Source organism: Musa acuminata, chromosome BXJ3-7 (genome assembly GCF_036884655.1).
Source record: "Musa acuminata AAA Group cultivar baxijiao chromosome BXJ3-7, Cavendish_Baxijiao_AAA, whole genome shotgun sequence".
In the NCBI taxonomy this organism is placed as follows: Eukaryota; Viridiplantae; Streptophyta; class Magnoliopsida; order Zingiberales; family Musaceae; genus Musa; species Musa acuminata.
Window position 1 is genome coordinate 31,698,348 of NC_088355.1, and position 20,117 is coordinate 31,718,464.

The following is a 20,117-nucleotide window of genomic DNA, read 5'->3' on the forward strand; positions in this document are numbered from 1 at the left end:
ATCTCCAGTGTCCCAACATGAGGAACTATAAGACCAATCGCCTCCATCGTATGGATAGGTATACAAGATACTAGTTTATCCGATTATCTCGATGTCTCTCTCGAGTATCCTACGACCGGGATTATTTAGGATCTCTGTTTAAAGACGAATCGGTATCATTATCATGATCTCATCACGATCTGATTTTCATTACACAGATATATGAACATCACAATATATACAATAAATAATATAAAGTAAAAAAAAATACTAAATAAATAATAAGTAAAAAATAGTACATATCATATTGTATATGTCATCGCTCACGTGATTGGCTTGCAAAGTACCTATGACTAGCAATCTCCCACTTGACTTAAAGTCAATCACCTACGTATCTGATTTGCATTGCAAAAATAATTATTAATAGAAATATTAAATATGCTCTGTTGCAGTTATAGATGGCAAAGACAAAAATCCCTCAATCATCTATCAACATCTATCTAGTTAAAGTCTAATAAAAGAAATATTAAATATGCTCTGTTGCAGCTGTAGATGGCAAAGACAGAAATCCCTCAAAGTTATCATTATCATGATCATCTATCAACATCTACCTAGTTAAAGTCTAATAAAAGAAATATTTAACATGCTCTGTCGCAGCTGTAGATGGCAAAGACAGAAATCCATCCTTAACTCGAAACATTACTTTTTAACTGCAAGTGTGCCAGATAAGCAATAAGATTCATGTCAAACCCCCTCATCAAAGACTTTATAGATTTACAAGATAAGCAATAAGCAACTTAATATGTAAAGCCATCTCATGAGTATCTAACCTCCTCTTCATAGTGACCAGACAGGAGATTGATCTTGTTAACTGGCAGTCTTTTTCCACATGCACCTTTTATTGGAATCAATTTCAACAGAAAATATAAGCACCTCTGTCTGTATCAGCTGGCCTGAAGCCAGATGGAAGCATGGTTCTAGGAATCACAAAACAACATGGAAACAATGCACTAGAAATGGAGTTCTCTTTCTCCAATGACCAGCTCATTATGTTAAGAATAACATGCCTGAAAGCAGCATGCTGAGCTTGGAAAGATGATTGCTACATACGACAAAAGGAACAACAGCGATTTCAGTTGCAGCGAGCAACTTCCTCAATCACTTAACAATGCAGATCTTTATGACAGAAGCAACACCGATTCGGTGGAGTGCAACAACAGAATCACCTGGTTTGCAAAGCTGTCTCTCCACTGCTGACTTGAGTGCGGCATGAAGGATCACCTCTGTTGACTCAGAATCCGTAGCCTTAGCAGAACCTTCTGCAAGTAATGGAATAAGTCCTCTATAAATGAGACTTTGCCTTGCGGGTGATTCATCACTGACAGACCAGTCGAATGAATCTGTGGTCAGCACAGGAACCACAACTGAAAGGATTGGAACTCTTGGTCGATATTTAGCAACCAATTTGGCTGTGGTTCCACCACGAGTCAAGACTACAATCAACTGGGCCTTGGCTTTGTTCGCCGTCTGGACAGCCGAAGATGCAAGACTCTCCAGTGGGCTCATGGGCAGAGGAGTAGACCTTATCATCTCCTTAAAAATGGCCTCATAATCTAAGGAGGACTCAGCCTCGACACATATCCTGGCCATAATCTTCACTGCCAGCTCAGGATAAGTACCAGCTGCACTTTCACCACTGAGCATGACACAATCCGTGCCATCTAGAACAGCATTTGCAACATCCGTAGCTTCAGCACGTGTTGGACGGGGGGACTTGATCATTGATTCAAGCATTTGGGTGGCGGTGACAACAGGCTTTCCGAGAAGGTTGCATTTGTATATCATCATCTTTTGAGCAAGAAATATCTTCTCAACAGGTATCTCCATCCCAAGATCACCTCGAGCAACCATGAAAGAATCTGTCTCCTTCAAGATCTCATCGAAATTGATTACACCTTCCTGGTTCTCAACCTATACATACAAATAACAAGAAGATGAGATTTCGATGGTTCGACAACTCAGCAAATTTTTTGCAATGAAAATTCTAAAGTATAAAAAGAACATCAAACTCAAAATATCTACAAATCATCAGTTTAAGGACCTATGAGAAAAATGCTCAAGGAGCTCTATGCCGAAAGAAACTAAGGTGAACATGTATACACACAAAAAAGAAGGAAAAAGAAAAACATATGGCATACTAATTTGTATGGGTTACTTCAGCCAATGCAAACACTGTAACAACAGGCCTTCAGAAGCAAACCAGCCATATAGGATTGGCTCCATGGATCTTATCCCATCTTTATCTACGTGAAAGCATGATGCATATCTTATACCAACAATAAAAAGTGAGCAAGATCCACCCTTTGGAGATTCTGTAATGATAATCCAATATTCAAATGATCAATGCTTTACAAAGTGTTGGAATTATGAAAAAAGATTAATGAAATTATGAAACTCATTTGTTAAAAAATTTAATGGATAGGAAAGAGTCTTTTGACTTATAAATTAGTATGCAGACAATCTGAAAGGTGCAGATCATCTTGAACATTTTGGATAGCCAATTTATAATTCCCTCATATTAATCTTGAGTTATTGAATTCACTATGAAATCAATGTCTACTCGGTGATCCATAAAACAATAAGCAGGCAAGAAGCAGACACCCCAGTGGCCTCAAGAAGTCAAAATAACAGCCGATGGGGGCATGATCATTCTGAGTAGAACTAGGTTGTCCTTGAGGCCTTTTTTCTTACTGGGAAATGCATTTGTGCTTCTGAAATATTAATGTTGTTGCAGACAAAAAAAAAACACACCTTCGACATCAGCTTTATGTGTCTTGCATATGGCCCAAGAAACTGACGAACAGTAACAAGATCCGACCCCTTGCGCACAAATGATACAGCAATCATATCAATATTGTTTGGAACACCCCACCCCATGATGTCTTCCTTATCTTTCTCAGTCAGTGTGGGGAGATCAACCACAACACCTGGAAGATTAACATTTTTCCTCTCACCTAATGTTGCTGTGTTCTGGCAACGGCATCTCACAGTCCCAGCATCTGGGTCGCATGACAGGACAGTCAAGGTTATGGTACCATCAGCACACAAAATAGTATTTCCAGGTTTTACATCTACAGGAAGCTTCTTGTAACTCATAGAAATCATGTTCTCATCGCCCTTGATGCTGTAATCAGTGGTGACTGTAACTTCTTGACCTTCCTTAAGTTTGATTGGTTTTCCATCCTTCAGGAAGCCAGTGCGAATCTCGGGACCCTGTGATGACACAGTAAGAGGCAGGAAAAAAATGAATTTACATGCAGAAAAAAAAAAGAAAAACATAATAATTAAATGAATTTGCATAACATAAATTAAATGAATTTGCATGACAACGTAGATACTTCAGGGGCCTGACAACATAAATGAATTTGCATGCAGGAAAAAAAAAGAAAAACATAATAATTAAAATCTAATATAGACTTAAGAATTAGCATGATAGACACACAAATTACTTCTATATCTGAGGATTGTTTCTTCAGGAAATGATGCTGCATACATGGTTTAGGTTCTTGGTGTGGTGTCTACATAAATTTACATATATAAGTAATTACCCACATACATAGATGTTTCCACTTGTTTAAATATTTTGTGAAAGTGGCACCATGATCCAATCTCAGAAGACCAATTTGAACACATGATGGCACCTTGATTCACTCTCAAAACACCAATTTGAACATGATTCCTTCCAGGTGAGCGATTGGCTCTGTTTAGAAGTTGTAGGACCTGGCTTTGTTTCAAAGTTACACCTTGCAACATGCAGGCACGACCAATTTCCTTATGGAAGGATCTAGACAATCTTTAATATATATCTAAACTACAAAGTAAAGCATCATCTGAAAAATGAAATAATCAATCGCTGACTAAAATATAGCAACAAGGATGGCGAATGGACACTCCAGCTCTTGATGTTGTTGAAATAGCAGTGGTTGAGTTCTGAAGAGAAGGGGAAAATAATATATTGTTCTTAAAACTATCATATAAAAGCATCAGTGACACCACCAGATAAATTGACAAGCAAAACAGAAAAAACAAAATCCATATAAACAATTAATCAAATCAACTGGCAAAAAGTGTTTAAATTTCAAATAACCTATAAGCTTGTCAATTGTACCGACTTCTTCTTTCGATCTCCATAAATAATGGAGAAGAAATCCATGTTATAAATGTGGAACTAAAAACTTGCCCCTAAACTGTATGGCAACAAGATGAGACCAGTGGATGAAGCTATTAGAGAAATAAATATCAGTATTGATGGAAGGGTTTTGAACAATAATTTGTAAATCTTTTTCACAACCCATTTCTACTTATTAGAATTTTGCTGAATAAGGAATTCGACAAAAGATTCACATGGAAATCCTCTCACGAGTTTAAAAGGTCATTGCATGACCTTAAAGGCATTCAGAAGAAAAGAACTGACAAAGTGGAAAAGAAATTTTAAGAAATAAAACTTTGATAGAATTGGCATTCAAAAGTAATTGGTTTCTATTAGCATTCGAGTGAAAAGAAAAGAATGAAACTTCTCTGCAAACAGGTTTAGCCACTGTCACAGCTGTCCATAACAGCACAGTTAATTAGCATAAGTTTGTCTGTTGATGAAGAACTCAAACAGTTGAATACAAGCTTACTACTGTATCTGTTATTGCAGATTAGAGGAAAAATTATATAATTTAAGCAAGCAGAAAAAATTAAATGAATGCATTTGGTGTCACGGCTCGAACGACAAATCTGTAAATATACTAGCCAATTTCGGATCTTACCTGAGGAACGATATATTATATCTTTTTTCTCATTTTCGTTGTTTTTTTTTTTGGAGGCCCAACTGTTAACATTTATGAAATGTAAAAGTGAAATAAAAGTTTCAGCTTATCGAGCATAATCTTAAAACAAAAAAAAGAATAAAAAACAAAAAACAGCGGGAAAAAGGACTGAGACGGAATATGATTGGTGTCGAGCAGTAATTGGTTTAGCAACACGCATATGATGATCTACCAGAAGCTCTTATAATCAAACATTTTCTGCAAAATAGTCCAAAATTTGACTAATAATCAGCTGCAATAAAAATGAATCGGAAGCTAAAGATGGTCAGAGAAAACAAAGGACCTTGGTGTCGAGCATGACGGCGCACAATATCTGGGTGTTCTGCATGGCGATCCTAAGATTGTCGATGGTCTCCTGGTGGTACTCATGGGTTCCATGCGAGAAGTTGAACCTGGCGACGTTCATGCCAGCTCTCAGCAGCTTCTCCAACATCGGCACCGACCTGGATGCCGGCCCCAGCGTGCATACAATCTTCGTCTTCGGCACCCGCCCATCGTTGGGCAGCTCCTTCAAGATCCCATCGATGTCGATGTTCGCCATGGATCCTAGCGACCAAAACAAACCATAATAACCACAAGGAAAGACCTACTTAATAGATCAAAATCATGACGAACCAACAGAAACCGATCGGAAGCAAAGATTCAAGACAGGCGAACAAAAATGAAAAATCACACTGAAAACACATCGATCTAGAGGAAGATGGAGTGTTTCAGACTCAGATGAGAAGGATCGGGATGCATTCTCAGAGATCAAACAGATCGGCGTTCAGATCTTGAGCTGATCGGCGCTCTTCAGAAAAATACCGAGCTCATCACATATCAAAAACGAGAGAAGACTGAGAGTTAGAAATCTGACCTAGTTTTTCGGAATTCTACTCCGGCCTCGCTTCTCCTCCCCCTCCTCTCGAGTTGAAGGAATTCAGGTCAGCGATGCGCACAGCGTCGGTGACTTGGGAAAGAAGACGCGGCATTAAATATCTCTCGCGAGAAACCGGGTTCACGGGACTGGAGGAGGAATCGCGATTCACCCCTCCCACCATCGAGCTACCACGGTTCGATGCGATGGAATATTCGCCCATGTCGGCCAGCGAGAGCCGTCCGATGAGACTCGTCCCGACATGATGCGGTGATTTGTGTCGTCGATCCCACGTGACTCAGAAACCGACGGACGGCCCACGGTGTGCTTGCGCAGCGGCGAGTCGTCCACCAATGGCAGCGTGCCACCTCATGGTGTTGCGACATCATTGGACCTCTATTATATACACCATGGTAATAAATAGCCAGCAGATTCGTGTCAGTTACCTATGTGGTTTAGATTGCGGAAAACTCTCCCCAAAAGAAACACTATTTCTTTTATTTTTTATTACAGAGCTTTGTTTTTTTTTTTTGCTTGTCATTTCCCTCTTTTTGTATCAACCCGTTACGTGTAATTTTTTAATATAAATATCCAAAGGTGACTATGAACGAAGAGTTATTTTTATATGCTATTAGGTATTAGTTCAATTCTTTGATCAATGGAAGACTCAATATGATTTTTTTTAATGTAAAAATATTGATGAGAAATGCGATCACGCCACATTAAAAAGACAATAAGTCCGTATTGGTTACTAGAGAACGTAGAAAGCGAGCCATCTTATTCTATTATTATACACACCTATAAGGATATTCTAAGCTTCTATTATTGAACATTTTGGTCAAAAGTACCAAAAATGTCCTTCCATCTTTCACCGGCAACCCACCACCATTGATCACTCATCACCCACGCCCCTACTCACCAAATATTGCGATCCTCCGTCGTTCTCTTTATCTTCCTGTTGGGAAATATTATTATAGTAAAATAATTTTTTTCCTCTTTATGTATTAAAATAGGTTCTTTATCAAAATATCAACTTGTTATCAAAAGTAAATATTAACTAGAGTAATATAAATAATAAAATAATGAATAAATTATAAAGTGAGACATCGAATTTTTTATGTGAAAAACCTAATGTAAAAAAAATCACAGAACCATAGTCCATTTTAAACTTTCACTATCATCAATAATGATAATAAGTTAATAATGATAATAAATTTCTAATAAATCTTCTTCAAAATAACCAAATGATCAAAATAACATCAAGAACAACTCAACATTAACATATCATCATCACCAATGGATTTTATGAAAAGAAAGATTTAGATCTCACCAAGTGAGTATAGCTGAAAAGTACTTTAAAGAGGATAAAATATAGATCGGTACCATTAGGATTGTAAAGCTTATTGCAAAGATTTTTTATATAAAATTTAAGTCAAAACCGATAAAGTTTAGCCACTTGATCATCTAGCAAAATCCTCAAAACCTTAACTTTCTCTCTTTGTTCCTTTTCTCTGCGTCACTACTATTTACCGCATGTTTGCGCATGCTACTTCTTTTTCTATTTTTTTTCTTTTTTTAAGGAGTCAGATTTCGATTCAATGCTCAAATCAGTTGGTCCAAGCTCATATATGGGCTGGACCAAATAATTCTTCCCCTCCAACTCATATAGTGGGATATACTAAGCCCGCTCTTCGCCTACATACTTTAAACTTCTCCTTAGGCAAAGGCTTTGTCAATATTTATGATATATTCTCATTATTATATACTTTTTCTAAGTACAATTCTTTTATCTCAAGTACATTACGAATCCAGTGATATCTTACATTAATATGCTTGGATCTAGAATGATATATTGAATTATTGGAGAGGTGAATGATACTTTGACTATCATAGTAAACAGTATATCCTTCTTGTTTCAAGTCTTATTCCTGTAGAAACTTTTTCATCCATAAAGCTTCTTTGCAGGATTCAATAATTGCTATATATTATGCTTCTGTGATTGATAGAGCAATACAATTCTATAACTTAGACTGCCAAGAGATTGCTCTATTAGGAAAGGATCGATACTAAAAGGGGGGGTGTGTGGTGGGTGAATTAGTGCAGCGATAAAATCACATCTTCAAAAACCTTCAATTAAAATCGATTTCATAAAGTTATTAACTAGAAATTGTACGAAAACATAGTGAAGGAGGAATTCAATTTGCAATAAAGATAAATAGCAAGAAGAAAATGTAAACCAGATTTTAGAGTGGTTCGATCATCGTGACCTACATCCACTTCATCGATTCCTCTTCCGTCGAGGTCACCGGCATCCATTATCGATCTTCCTTTAATAGGCGAAGATCAACCTCCTTCTTACACCCCTCTTCTCCTTTTACCGGGTTTATGAGACAACCCTTACAAGCACTCACTCCTCTCTTACAAAATTCTAAACTTAGAGTAGAGGAGAGAATTTCTCAAGAGATTGCAATAGTGTTTTCTCACTTTTAAATTCTCTGTGCTTATGTAAGTTAACCAGGGATGAGAGGGGTATTTAGAGGCTTCAAGTTGATTAAAACTTGGAGCCTAAAAAGGTCTCATCCCAAGTTTCTTGGGTATTGGCGGTACCACCGTCATTCCTGGGCGGTACTATAGTTATAGGATCTGGTACTAGGTGGTACCATCGCTAGCAGCATTGCTATCGACGGTACCAGCACCTAGGTTTCCTATGGTGCTATTCCCTAGGCGATGCCACCGTTGGTCAGGGTTTCAGCACCTTGGTTGGGCCTTGAATCTGGCCCAAACCAGTCCAACTTAGGGCCCAATTGGCCCATAATAGAGTTGATGGGATTACCTCCCAATCCCAACTCCAATTATGTGCTAACTATGATTCCTAAGACATAATCTAAGCAAAATAAGTCCGGTTTCTTCTAGCGAGTTTCCAACGATCTTTCGGTAATGTTCCGGCAGTCTCCCGACAAGCTCTTGGACTTCACAACGATCTTCTTGGCGAGTTCCGATGAGCTTCTTTGGCAAGCTCCAGGATTCTCGGTCATTTCCGGTAGAACTTTCGACGAACTGTCACGGATAAACTTTGAAACAAGATGTTTGATGTAATGCTTATGTATATTCGTGTTTTTTGGTATGTTCATGCTTTATACAACATGTAGAGGGATGGTCGAAGGCTTAATAGTTTCATTTTAGTTGGGTTGGTGGCCACTTTAGGCTTATAAATAAAGGTTGTGTCATGTGGACATGTGTGGGAGATTTTTGGTCTATAGTAAATCATTTTACCCTTTGTTGTGCAACTGTTTAGAGCTTGTAAAGTCTGTTTATAATTTGCATTGTCTATGAAGTGTTTTTCAGAAATTTTTGCTTGTGGATCCCGAAGGAGGCATTTTCTCTAACCCGTTCTCTCTTTTGTGGGTCCTAAGGGACATGGGAGGCTTCGGGGAGGCTGACCTTTGCAGACGGACAAACAAGGGTGCCGCACGACTTAGGCAAAACCAGCTAAGTCCATAACAGATGGTATCAGAGCAGGACAAGCACTCATAGAAACACTTAGCATGCAAATGTGGGGGACCTAGTGGGGCTACATTGTGGGCAGTCAGTACACGCGCGACCGTTTGGGGGAAAACGTGCATGGAGATGTAGGGAAAAGGAGTTGCTCGGAGGAGCGGGCATCTGAGATTAGCATTCAGAGGAATGGCTAATCCTTCGCGCAAGAGGCACCATGAGAACAAGCAAGCTTGGAAGAATGTGGAGCGCACAAAGGTTGGGATGGTTGAGTTTGAGCTACAGCTCAACGTTGACAATTATACTTGATAGTGCTCAAGGCAAGCCAGGCGCTTGGTTAAGGATTAGACCATGCAAGGTAGAATGAGTTGCTCAGCGACTGTAAGAGTTGTGCAAAGCTCACAGAGGTGAGGGGAATTACTAACTCAAAGAATTCAGTACTCATACATGGGCTTGTATGCGGACGATGGAATGTTCGCGGCCATCCCAAGGAGACCAAAATTTGGTGTCATGGAGCATTGAAACTTTCTCTTCGGCATGTGAAGGATACATCCGTAGGAGGTTGAAGTGTGCAACGAATTCAGCATGTTGCTAGGCCTTGAGTGGTGCAGCGGGAGCTGTATTGATGTGGATTCGTAATCTAGCAAGTGCGTTTGCAGGAGGCAGACCAATGCACAGTTTGTTCAACAAATCAGAGTAGTCTAAGGGGATGGTGGTCTCCGAAACGAAGAGAGATGTTGCTCCAATGGGACAGTTATCCAGGAGAGATAAGTCTCGACTCTCCAAAGGGAGAATCATGTGGGATGGACCTCACATGTTGAGGAGGAATACCTCAACAAACAACAACTCCACGAAGCTCAATGGGCTGAGTAAGCGGCGAGGAGTCATCGCATGATCTCGCTTGAGAGAATGCATTGGTGGATCCATTGCGAGATCAAGTGGGGGAGCGACCCAAAGCAATACAAATGAAGGTACACTTGGAGTCGATATGAGATCGGACTCAAGGGAGGGTTGACCCGTGGAATGGTGGGTGCGAGGGCCACCATCAACTCAATGCAAAAACGAGGAGCAGAGCAACTTGGGTGTAACTTGGCAAAGTACCCAAGCCGCATGAAGGGAGCCAGCATAGAAGATGGAACATGGAGCGGAGACACAGTGCTTTCCTTGGATAGAGGTCAAGGACATGAACTCTTGTAGAGGCAAGAGCAGGATCATGTTGTTCTATGGGTCCTTCATTCTGACAGAGCGGACTCATCTTGCATGGTGCTAAAGACAAAGGGAGCTTATGGACACATGCACATTATCTCATAAAAGCATGTGATGGAGAAACTAAGGCGACTCAATTTGCGGAGGCGAAGTTGGGTTCAGAAGGCCTTAGCACGGGGCAAGAGGACGCTGACGTGGGTACTCTTGAAGAATATGCCATAGTGTTGCCATTCAAGTTGCCATGAAGGAAGCGGTGTGCAGTGAAGATTGTTCTGGTAGGGGCAGAGGCCTAGGATCCAAACAATGGTGCACTAATTGCAGCAAAGTTGGGGGACTTCAGGAGCTACTAGGCGACAGACTATCCTAGAGCGGTGCTTCATCTAGGTGTGACTCAAGAGTGGGTGGATGAAGGTCGATTGCTAAAGGAGCGAACAAAATCGAAGGTGGAAGAGACCTTGTGATGTATTGGCAGAAGCCACACATGGAGGGACAACAATTCAAGTTCATCCCACAAGGATCAGAATGCAATAAAGATGTCACCAGGAAGCGACATGGTGCAGCGGATCGTGGTGGAACAGTTCGTGGCAATGTGATACACATGAATGAGTCCCGTGAGGGACTAGATCATACGGAGGTATGATCGGGAGCTATTGGAAGCTCCACTTCGGTGAACAACATGATAGTAAGAAGGGCTATAGATTCAAGGAGTGAAGGCCATGGTACCGCAGAGGCAGATCTTCCGTGCGTGCATCGAATTTTGCATCGGATAAAAGCCTTGCTTATCAGCATATATGGGGGTTGTGTTCCATTAATGGAAAAAGTTTGAATGCAAGTACTAGTAAGTCCCATGGGAGAGACTTGATAATGTAAAGGTATGATCGAAGCAACTGGAGAGTTGGACTGCTCTAGAGCCCATATTCGCTTAAGGGAGCCCGACAAGTCAAAGGACAAGGTCGAGTAAGTGAACGTTGCTACCAAGGAAGCTAAGGAGAACAGAATCGGTGCAAACCCTACAACGTGATGATAGAGGCCATGCATGAGAGTTGCAGTCTGTCTTTCCATCTACCAAAGGGAGCTGCTTAGAGAACACAGAGGTGTTGAAGTAGGGGGTCGAAAGGGGCGGGGAAGCGATGACGAGTCAAGAGGGACTTAGCTACCCAAAATCAAGCATCAGTTAGAATGGAGGTGGACTCGGAGGAGTGCCACAAAGGCATATCTACTGATTGTAAAGAAAAGGGATGCAGATGCGAGGCGACAGATAGTAGTGCCATGGGCATGGCAGCGCCATGGTACCGCAAAGGCGGGACTTCCGTGAAACTCATTGATCCGTTGCTCTCATGGAGGGAGAGCGCTTGGTCGTAAAAGGGGCCGAGGAGGCGGAGCATGCAGAGGCAAACTCCAAGTACCGAGACAAGGCTGAAGGGCAGAGGCCAAGGAACTTTGTAAGACCGGTGTCAACGAGCTTCTCATCAAGATAGACGAAAGTGAAGGACTTCGGATCATGCAAGAGTGCACGACTAAGGAACGAAGTAGGTAGTATGCGGTGCTGTACCTTTGCTACTTAGGGGAGTAGGTGACAGGGTTGATGCAGAAGATGGTACAATCCCAGAGACGACCAAATCTATTAGAGAATTACTCCAAGTTGGGGTGAAAACTTCTTGCATTCCAGAAGTTCGATGGCATTGAGAAGGTGAATCACAGTAGCTAACTCAATGCAAGGAGTGCAAACACTTCAAGTGCTTTAGAAGTGTGAGCAAAGAGCAGGCGAAGGCTAGTAACCAGCTCAATGCATAGAGTACAACCTCGAGGAGGCGAGCGAAGTTAAGTAACATTTGCCTTCTCAATCCTTAAGAGAATGGGCGAAACCGAGTACCCAAATTCTCTTATCTATCCAACAGAGGAGCTCTGCACAAGTTCAAAGACTCTTCGAAGATAATGGAAGACAATATTTATCAAATCCTCACCAACGGTAATCAGTGCTATTGAAAGTAGATTGTCCACTTCATTTCCCAACGAAATGCCAATCGAAAGCAGAAGTGATGCAAACCTACTTGGAAGTGACAACTAAGTGAAAGAAGAGTCAATGGACAAATTTTATGGAGAAGGACCCAAAACTTCAAAAGTTTGTGAGACGATGCTCATTAAAAGCTCCAACAAGTATCCACCGAATTCAAGCAGCATGAGGCATTTGAGAGACTGGCGTAGTAAGGATTGTCTTTTCCTTCATTTGGAGGATCCGTAGGAATTAACAAGGATCAACACAACTCAGCCAACCCCACATCAGAGTCAGATGCATTGGTGAGTTGAAGCAGCATGACGGATCAAAGGTTCGACTACTCAAAAAAAAAAAAAAATAGCAGTGGAGAGCAGTTGGGAGCCAAGAGGCGCATTGTAGCTGGAGCAGAAGATTGAAGACTCAGCAAAGGCGAGGAGTTACAGTGTCGGCAAAGGCTTCAACGAGGACGTCGAAGGAATAAGTGGGGGAGAATGTCACGGACAAACTTCGAAACAGGATGTTTGATGTAATGCTTATGTATGTCCGTGTCTTTTGGTATGTTTATGCTTTGTACAGTATGTAGAGGGACGACCAAAGGCTTAATAGTATCATTTTAGTTGGGTTAGTGGCCGCTTTAGGCTTGTAAATAAAGGTTGTATCATGTGGACATGTGTGAGAGATTTTTGGTCTATAGTGGACCATTTTACCCTTTGTTGTGCAACTGTTCAGAGCTTGTAAAGTTTGTTTGTAATTTACATTGTCTATAAAGTGTTTTCGGAAATGTTTGCTTGTGGATCCCGAAGGGGGCGTTTTCTCTAACCCGTTCTCTCTTTTGTGGGTCCTAAGGGATATGGGAGGCTTCGGGGAGCTGACCTCTGCGGACGGACACGCAAGGGTGCCGCACAACTTAGGCAAAACCAGCTAAGTCCATGACAGAACGTCCGGACTTCTAACGAACTCTCGAACTCCCAACAAAATCGCGTTCTTGACTCCGGGACTTCATTTTGCTTTATGCCTTGCTATCGTAGTTAATCCTGCACACATAAAAACACACTTCGATCTAGACAATTATTACTAAGTATGAATCATGTCGTCTGACATGTCATTGGTCCATCGACGCTTCGTCCGATTCTTCGGCGCATCGTCCTCTCTTACAGCCTATTGCTCAATCGGCCAGTTGACCTCGCAACTCCGATATCCTTGGTGCAATATCCACTTTTCTTGGCCCGATGCCCAAATCCATAGCCCGAAGCCTTATGTCGATATGTCGACCGATCCTTCGGTGCAACGTCCAATCTTCTGACATGTTTCTCCGGCCCAACATGATTCTTCCTACTTTAATTGTCTCTTCCTGATCGAAGCATCCTACGTCACTCAAAACGCATATCAAATCATAAACACTTATCAATTGGTTTCATCATCAAAATCCGTGATTCAACAATCTCCCCTTTTTTAATGATGACAACTAATTGATGACAGAGTTAATCTTAACTCCCGGAGTTTAAACAAACTTCCCCTATCAATATGGCATATTGATATAACCTTGAATTCAAGATGAATTCAAGTCATTGCAAATTTTATCATGAATATTTACAACTCATTATCATGTATAACATGATCATACTTCTCCCCTTTATCATCAACAAAAATAAGAAGTTCCAACTATCAAGTGTTTGAGATATAAGTTCAAATCATTGCATGAAAAACATAATATCAAGTTTTATCATCATGCAATTTGAAGCAAGAAAATTTAGCAAGTGTTACATCATGCAAGCTATCAAGTTTTAGATATGCAAGGTATTAAGATAGTAAGTTTATAATATACAAGCTAGCAAAAATTTTACAACATTTTAAAACATGCAAGCTAGCAATTGTAAGATGTTCAAGAAAGCAACTCTTGCTTCTTGAAATATAAGTTTTGATAGATGTGCAAGTTAACTTTTTGCTTTTTGAGATAGGCAAGATAGCACTTCTTGTTGATGTTCAAGGTAGCAAGTTCTACATCATACAAGCTAGTGAATCTTATAACATTTTAGAACATGCATAATCACTAAATCATCATAAATTTTAATGATATGCAAAATTATAAATTTTATAAGTTTGCATTTGTGTCTTGAGATTTGCAAGATAGCACTTCTTGCTTCTCTTTTGATATGAGCAAGCTAGCAAGTTTGCTTCTTTTGCAATGTGTAAGTTTTCAAATTTTGTATCTTGAGCTAGTAATATTTCTCCTCCTTTGTCATTGTAAAAAAGAAGAGAAGAATATAGTTTTGTAGTTCTTTTTCCTTTTACAACGATTTTCAAATCATGACAAAGGTAAAGTATTCATTCTTATTTCAAAATGCCATAATTGAGAAAAACCTTGAATTCAAATCAAAGCAATTTCAATCATAATTTACATCATATGCAATACATCATATACATCATCATAATAAAAAACATAAGTATTGCATGCATCATTCCAAATCATAAATATTTCACATCATGATGGTATCAATTTGTCAAACTACATCCTATACATCCTACCATGCATGATCATAACTTCTCGTTTGTATGCATTAAAATAATATCAAGAGTATTTTCATGCATAATTTCATATTATTACATGAAAAATATCGAGAGAATTTTGGTGATAAGATACACAAATAATGAAGATAAATTATGAATATCAAAAGACACCATGATTCATTTTAACAAATCTCCTCTTAAATAAATAACGAAAAGAATTCTTAAGAGATCAAATGATATAATATCTTGATTCATGCATAAGAAATCTCAAGTTATAAATTTCAAAAAATCAAGATAAAGCTTATTCAAATTTAAATCATCAAATAATCAAAATTACTTTCAAGAGATTCAAAATGACATAAACAACTTTATTAATCTCTTAGTGAAAAATCGATAAGATAGAGAAAAAAAAATTTTCAAGATAAATGCTTTTATCTTTTTAGTTATTTCAATTCATGTGATCTGTTTCATATAAGCATGCTCAAGTTTTTCGTATGAAAATAATACATCATGGTTTAAAATCGAAAGAGTAAATCTCATAATAGAAATCATCAAGATTAATAAACAATAAATTACCCAAAAATCATTATTACTTCAAATCATCATGAATAATTTAGATATAAAATCATCAAGTACTTACATTATTCCATATAAGCATGCCTTTTTTCATTTATGCTAAATCAAAACATGCATCATTTTTAAAATCGAAAAAGCCACTTTTATTATGGTAAAAATCGATAGTCCATAAATCACTAAAATCATTATGCATAATTTCGAAATATAAATTTATGAATAATGATTATTATGTATCACTACTTTAGGCATGACATCAAAACATGGTTTCAAGTTTTCAAAGTATGATATCAAACCTCTTAACATTTTCATTAAGACATCAAGCATGGTTTCATTAGACATAAATCATTTTTAATTAAAATCGGAAATCAATATGATACACATTATTATTTCTTTAGACAAAATATTTGATTTATCTTTTTATGTGATTGATTTTATATAAGTACGCTCAAAATTTTCATATGAAAGCCATCCAATAAAACTCAAAAAGCAATACAAAATTATCACAATACACATAATTGTTTATACCATACAAGAAATTAATCACTAGATTTAATTCTAACATTTTGTTCATTTATCATAAGACATATAATTTATATGATCATTTTCAAAATTACTAAAATGATAAGCATGATCCTAATTTTTTAGCATTTTATTATATTATTAAACATATAATTTTCAAGAAAAATAATTAAATTAAATTAAAAATAACTCATTAAAAGCATCATATAATTTTAAAATAAATTAAGGGAGTTTCATTTACCTCATCGTCAAAAGCCGTTAAGGCGTAGTTTACCACCTCGCCTTTGTTGATTTTCTCCTCGTCTTCGGAGGAGCTCGATTCGTCTTTTGGCAACTTCTTATTGCATTCATAGTAAGTAGTTCCATTCTTTTTGTTCTTTAATTTTTGTTTAATGAACTTTTTAAATTTCATAGTGATGAGTTTAAGTTCACCATCACTTGAGCTTATGCTCGAATAGTCTTCATGTGTTCTAAGTGCCAATTCCTTCTTGCTCTTTGGAAGGTTATTCTTGAGTTCTTCATGTGCATTGCACGTCATTTCATAGGTCATTAGAGATCCGATAAGTTCTTCGATCAAAAAAGTATTCAAATTTTATTTTTCTTATATAGCAGTTATTTTCGAATCCCAAGTTTTAGAGAGTGAGAGTAAAACATGATTCACAAGTTTATGATTCAAAAAACTTTTACCAAGAGTTTTTAAACTTACAATTCTTGTATAGCAGTTAAAATGGGTGTATATGTCAACAATAGTTTCGCTCGGCTTCATTTGAAACAGCTCAAAATCATGCATTAAAAAATTAATCTCCGAATCTTTTATTCTATTAGTGCCTTCATGTGTGATTTTGAGAATATGCCAAATATCGAAAGTCATTTCGCATAAAGAAACTCGATTGAATTCGTTTTTGTCTAAGACACAAAATAGAGCATTCATAGCTCTAACATTTAGAGAATACGTCTTCTTCTCCAAATCATTCCAATCATTCATTGGAAGAGAAGACCTTTGAAATATGTTTTCGACCATATTCCATAAATTTAAATCAATCCAAAGCAAGAAAACTCTCATTCGAGTTTTTCAATAAGTATAGTCTGTCCTATTGAAAAAGGGAGGACGAATGAGAGAAAGTCCCTCTTGAAACCCAAAAAGAGCCATTTTTCTTGGGTGTTAAACCAAATGAGAAATACGAGGCTCTAATATCAACTGTTAGGAAAGGGTCGACACTAAGAGGAGGGGGGGGGGGGTGAGTTGTGAATTAGTGCAACGGTAAAATCATGTCTTCAAAAACCTTCGTATGATTAAAACTGGTTCGTAAAGATGTTAACTTAAAATTGTACGAAAACATAGTGAAGGAGGAATTCAGTTTGCAATAAGAATAAATAGCAATAAGTAAATGCAAACCAGATTTTAGAGTGGTTCGATCGTCGTGACCTACATCCACTTTGTCGATTCCTCTTCCGTCGAGGTCACCGGTATCCACTATTAATCTTCCTTTAATAAGTGAAGATCAACCTTCTTTTTACACCTGTCTTCTCCTTTTACCGGGTTTAAAAGATAACCCTTACAAGCACTCACTCCTCTCTTACAGAATTCTGAACTTAGAGTGGAGAAGAGAATTTCTCAAGAGATTACAACAGCATTTTCTCACTTTTAAATTCTCTGTGCTTGTGTAAGTTAACTAGGGTTGAGAGGGGTATTTATAGGCTTCAAGTTGATTCAAACTTGGAGCCTAAAAATGTCTCATCCTAGGTTTCCTAGGTACTAACAGTACCACCGCTGTTCCTAGGCGGTACCACTGCCTAGGTTTCCTAGGGTGCTGTTCCCCAGGTGGTGCTACTGCCGGCCTTGACGGTGCCACCGTCGACCAGGGTTTCAGCACCCTGGTTGGGCCTTGAATCCGACTAAAACCAGTCTAACTTAGGGCCCAATTGGCCCCTAACAGAGTTGATGAGATTATCTCACAATCCCAACTCTAAGTATGTGCTAACTATGATTCCTAAGACATAATCTAAGCAAGATAAGTCTGGTTTCTTCCGGCGAGCTTCCGACGATCTTCCGGCGAACTTCCGATGATCTCTCGGCAATGTTCCGACGATCTTCCGATAAGCTCCTAGACTTCACGATGATCTTCTTGGTGAGTTTCGATGAGCTTCTTTGGCAAGCTCTAGGACTTCTCGGTCAATTTCGGTAGAACTTCCGACGAACGTCTAGACTTCCGACGAACTCTCGAACTCCCAATGAAATCATATTCTTAACTCCGGGACTTCATTTTGCTTTATGCCTTGCTATCATAGTTAATCCTGCATACATAAAAACATACTTCGATCTAGACAATTATTACTAAGCATGAATCATGTCGTCTGGCATGTCATTGGTCCATCGATGCTTCATCCGATTCTTTGGCACATCGTCTTCTCTTGTGACCTATTGCCCAATCGGCCATTTGACCTCGCAACTCCGATATCCTTGGCGCAATATCCGCTCTTCTTGGCCCGATGCCTGAATCCATGACCCGAAGCCTTTTGTCGATACGTCGATCGATCCTCCGGCACGATGTCCAATCTTCTAACATGTTTATCCGGCCCAACATGATTCTTCCTGCTTTAATTGTCTTTTCCTGATCGAAGCATCCCGCGTCACTCAAAATGCATATCAAATCATAAACACTTATCAATTGGTTTCATCATCAAAATATGATATTTAACATGCTCCCCCTGCAAACTTTATCAAGAATCTCGAAGTGGACTTCCTCGAATCAGTATCACTTGTTATGTCTATATCTGTGTACTCTTCTAGCACATGTTCACCACTATCAAAATATAAACACACCTAGAAGTACCTCTTAGATATCATAATATTCATTTCACTACTGTCCAATATTCCTTACTATAATTAAAGATAAATCGGTTGATTACTCCAATTGGCATGAGCTATATCTAGCCTATTACAAACTGTAGCATAAATTAAACTACCTGCTACATATGAGTAAGACACTCTAGACATTTCTTTTTTTTTTTTCCTCATTTGTAGGTTATTATTTTCAACTAAGCTTGAAATGACCTACAAGTGGAGAACAAACTGCTTTGGCTTTACTCATTTTGAATCTTTCAAGAATCTTTTCAATGTAGGTCTCTTGAGATAGCCAAATCTTCCCTTTCTTCCTATCACGAAGAATTTTTATACTAAGTATTTGTTTCATCGATCCCAAGTCTTTCATGACAAAAGACTTACTTAGCTCTCTTTTAAGCTTCTCAAGTTTACTAACATTATGGCCAATAATTAGCATATTATTAATATATAGTACGAGAATAATGAAATCACCATCTAATTTTTTTTAAAAAAACATACAATGATCAAATGTAGTTCTATTGTACCCTTAACTCATCATAAAGGAATCAAACTTTTTATACCACTATTTGGGTGCTTGTTTGAGTCCATATAAGCTTTTCCTAAACTTATACACGAGATTTTCTTTTCCTTTGACTTTGAAACCTTCTGGTTGCTCCATATAAATTTCTTTTTCTAAGTCACCATGAAAAAATATTAGTTTCACATCAAGTTGCTCATCTTCTAAATTCAAATAGGTAACCAAACCAAGAACAACTCGGATAGAGGATATTTTCACCACAGGAGAAAATATTTCTTCAAAATTAATATATTTCTTTTGATTGAATCCTTTCATAACTAGTCGTGCCTTGTATCTTTGTTGTGAGCTATTATTTTCAGTCTTCAATATATAAACTCATTTGTTCTTGAGAGCTTTCTGTTGAATCTCGTATTTTGATGATGAAACTACTTTATATATGTTTATGATTTAATCTATGTTTTGAGTGATGCAGGATGCTTCGATCAGGATGAGACAATTAAAGCAAGAACACCATGTTGTGCTGGAGGAACATGTCAGAAGATTGGACGTCGAGCCGGTGGATCGGTCGACGTATCGACAGAAGGCTTCGGGTCGTGGACTCGGGCATTGGGCCAAGAAGAGCGGGTATTGTGCCAAGGATATCGGAGTTGCGGAGTCAACTGGCCGATTGGGCAATAGGCTGTAGGAAAAGATGATGCGCCGAAGAATCGGACGAAGTGTCGAGGGACCAATGACATGCCGGATAA

General features: G+C 38.6%; 1 protein-coding gene across 1 annotated transcript; it reads right to left on the reverse strand.

Moving 5' to 3' along the window:
- Window positions 1-837: 837 nt before the first annotated feature.
- LOC135643158 (pyruvate kinase, cytosolic isozyme-like) lies at window positions 838-5,868 on the reverse strand. Its single transcript, XM_065159807.1, has 4 exons — window positions 5,710-5,868; window positions 5,137-5,399; window positions 2,791-3,252; window positions 838-1,950 (listed from the first exon to the last, which is right to left on the reverse strand). Exons 2-4 carry the CDS (start codon window positions 5,392-5,394, stop codon window positions 1,138-1,140), a joined length of 1,533 nt encoding a protein of 510 aa, XP_065015879.1. The 5' UTR covers window positions 5,395-5,399; window positions 5,710-5,868; the 3' UTR covers window positions 838-1,137.
- Window positions 5,869-20,117: the final 14,249 nt, after the last annotated feature.

What these genes read in the sequence shown, in the direction of transcription:
- LOC135643158 (XM_065159807.1), bottom strand. Translation starts at nt 5,394, where the DNA reads ATGGCGAACATCGACATCGATGGGATCTTGAAGGAGCTGCCCAACGAT. An exon ending in CCGTCATGCTCGACACCAAG is followed by an intron (nt 3,253 to 5,136) that starts GTCCTTTGTTTT and finishes GTGTCATCACAG; the next exon opens with GGTCCCGAGATTCGCACTGG. An exon ending in ACATAAAGCTGATGTCGAAG is followed by an intron (nt 1,951 to 2,790) that starts GTGTGTTTTTTT and finishes TTGTATGTATAG; the next exon opens with GTTGAGAACCAGGAAGGTGT.